Source organism: Etheostoma spectabile, chromosome 1 (assembly GCF_008692095.1).
Source record: "Etheostoma spectabile isolate EspeVRDwgs_2016 chromosome 1, UIUC_Espe_1.0, whole genome shotgun sequence".
Classification (NCBI taxonomy): Eukaryota; Metazoa; Chordata; class Actinopteri; order Perciformes; family Percidae; genus Etheostoma; species Etheostoma spectabile.
In genome coordinates this window covers 26,167,971-26,169,228 of record NC_045733.1, presented here as the reverse complement: position 1 = coordinate 26,169,228, position 1,258 = coordinate 26,167,971, and the positions used below count along the sequence as shown (strand labels likewise).

Genomic DNA, 1,258 nt, shown 5'->3' with positions numbered 1-1,258 from the left:
CACACACACACACACACACACACATCATTGACTTAACTTGACATTTCTGGGACTGACCCCTTTAAAGCCCCCATCAGTCAATACAGAAAGACCAGAAAGACTTCTGTTTATCTTCACCTACTAAAATCTCTCTGTTGTCAACTAGCACTAGTTCCTGGGATTTACAGAATAATAATATCCTAGAGTTTTAAATTGTATTTGAAGTTGCAGTTCTAAAAAGTTGAAGGTACACAACTCTTTGAAAGGATTCTAGTATAGTTTTGTAAACCAGTAGCTTCATAAGGATTTGACTTAATACACCAGTTCTCAAATGTTACGAGGACAGTTAGACCCAACATCGCAAAAAAAAAAGCACTGGTTGAAAGTTTAATGAGCGACCTGAGACACGTGCACTAATGCTGATCAGTGTCTACGGGTTGGTTTTGATGGGAAGGAGGAGTTAATGGGTTTGCTTGTTTCCTGTGTCCTGTTGCCTCAGGTGCCACTCAAGTCTGGCCCAGACATTACCCCCTGAGGAGGCCCCAGTGGACCGGCCCTTCTGGGGTGTGGATGACCCCAGCATGCCGCTGCCCTTTGATCTGGCTGACATCATCAACAGAGTGGAGTCGCTGCTGTGGAGGTGAGCCTGAGATGTTGAAGTGTGGAAATTTGCTTATGTACACATTGTATGCATACATAGCTCATGCAGTGTGCATTCACTCACAGGTGGAAACCTGTAAATGAGACAGTGATGGTGGTTTATTCATTACTCACACATGATATATGGGCTTTTCATCATTATTGACTTATGTCTTTGTTCTCAAAAACTTCACAGACCCAACGTATAATGTAAAAGTTGATGAGGAGTCAAAAAAGAAGTGTAGGTAGTGGGTTGCATGTTGTGCATGGCAAGGGGACATATGCCAAAAGAAATGGCCCAAGGTATGATCAAACAAATGGCCACTGTGGGGCAACTTCATGTACAGATACACAGAACACACACACCTGGTGTCTCACGTACTTTAAATACAAACTCAACTAAACTTACTGTCACATACTCTAATAGATGTATGTGTATGTAGAGTAATTCAGTACTGTTTTTATTTACCCTTTTATGGTATTCACGTCAAATTGACCCATTTCAAATTTTACATTAAAAAAAAGTTACATTTTTTTCTACCTGAAAATCAAGGCCTTACCTTATTTTCTATGACAAACATGTATTCCTGACTCAGTTCAGAAAATTATTCTGGGTATGACCACTTATGTTTTTTCCATA

General features: G+C 40.2%; 1 protein-coding gene across 2 annotated transcripts in view; it reads left to right on the top strand.

Moving 5' to 3' along the window:
* fto (FTO alpha-ketoglutarate dependent dioxygenase) overlaps positions 1 to 1,258 on the top strand; it is a gene marked incomplete at its 3' end in the record, with an annotated part of 134,636 nt that overhangs the window by 132,714 nt on the left and 664 nt on the right. For both annotated transcript variants that reach the window (XM_032514638.1, XM_032514632.1), the window contains 1 exon segment: positions 479 to 619. In XM_032514638.1, the coding sequence (XP_032370529.1) occupies positions 479 to 619 (141 nt within the window).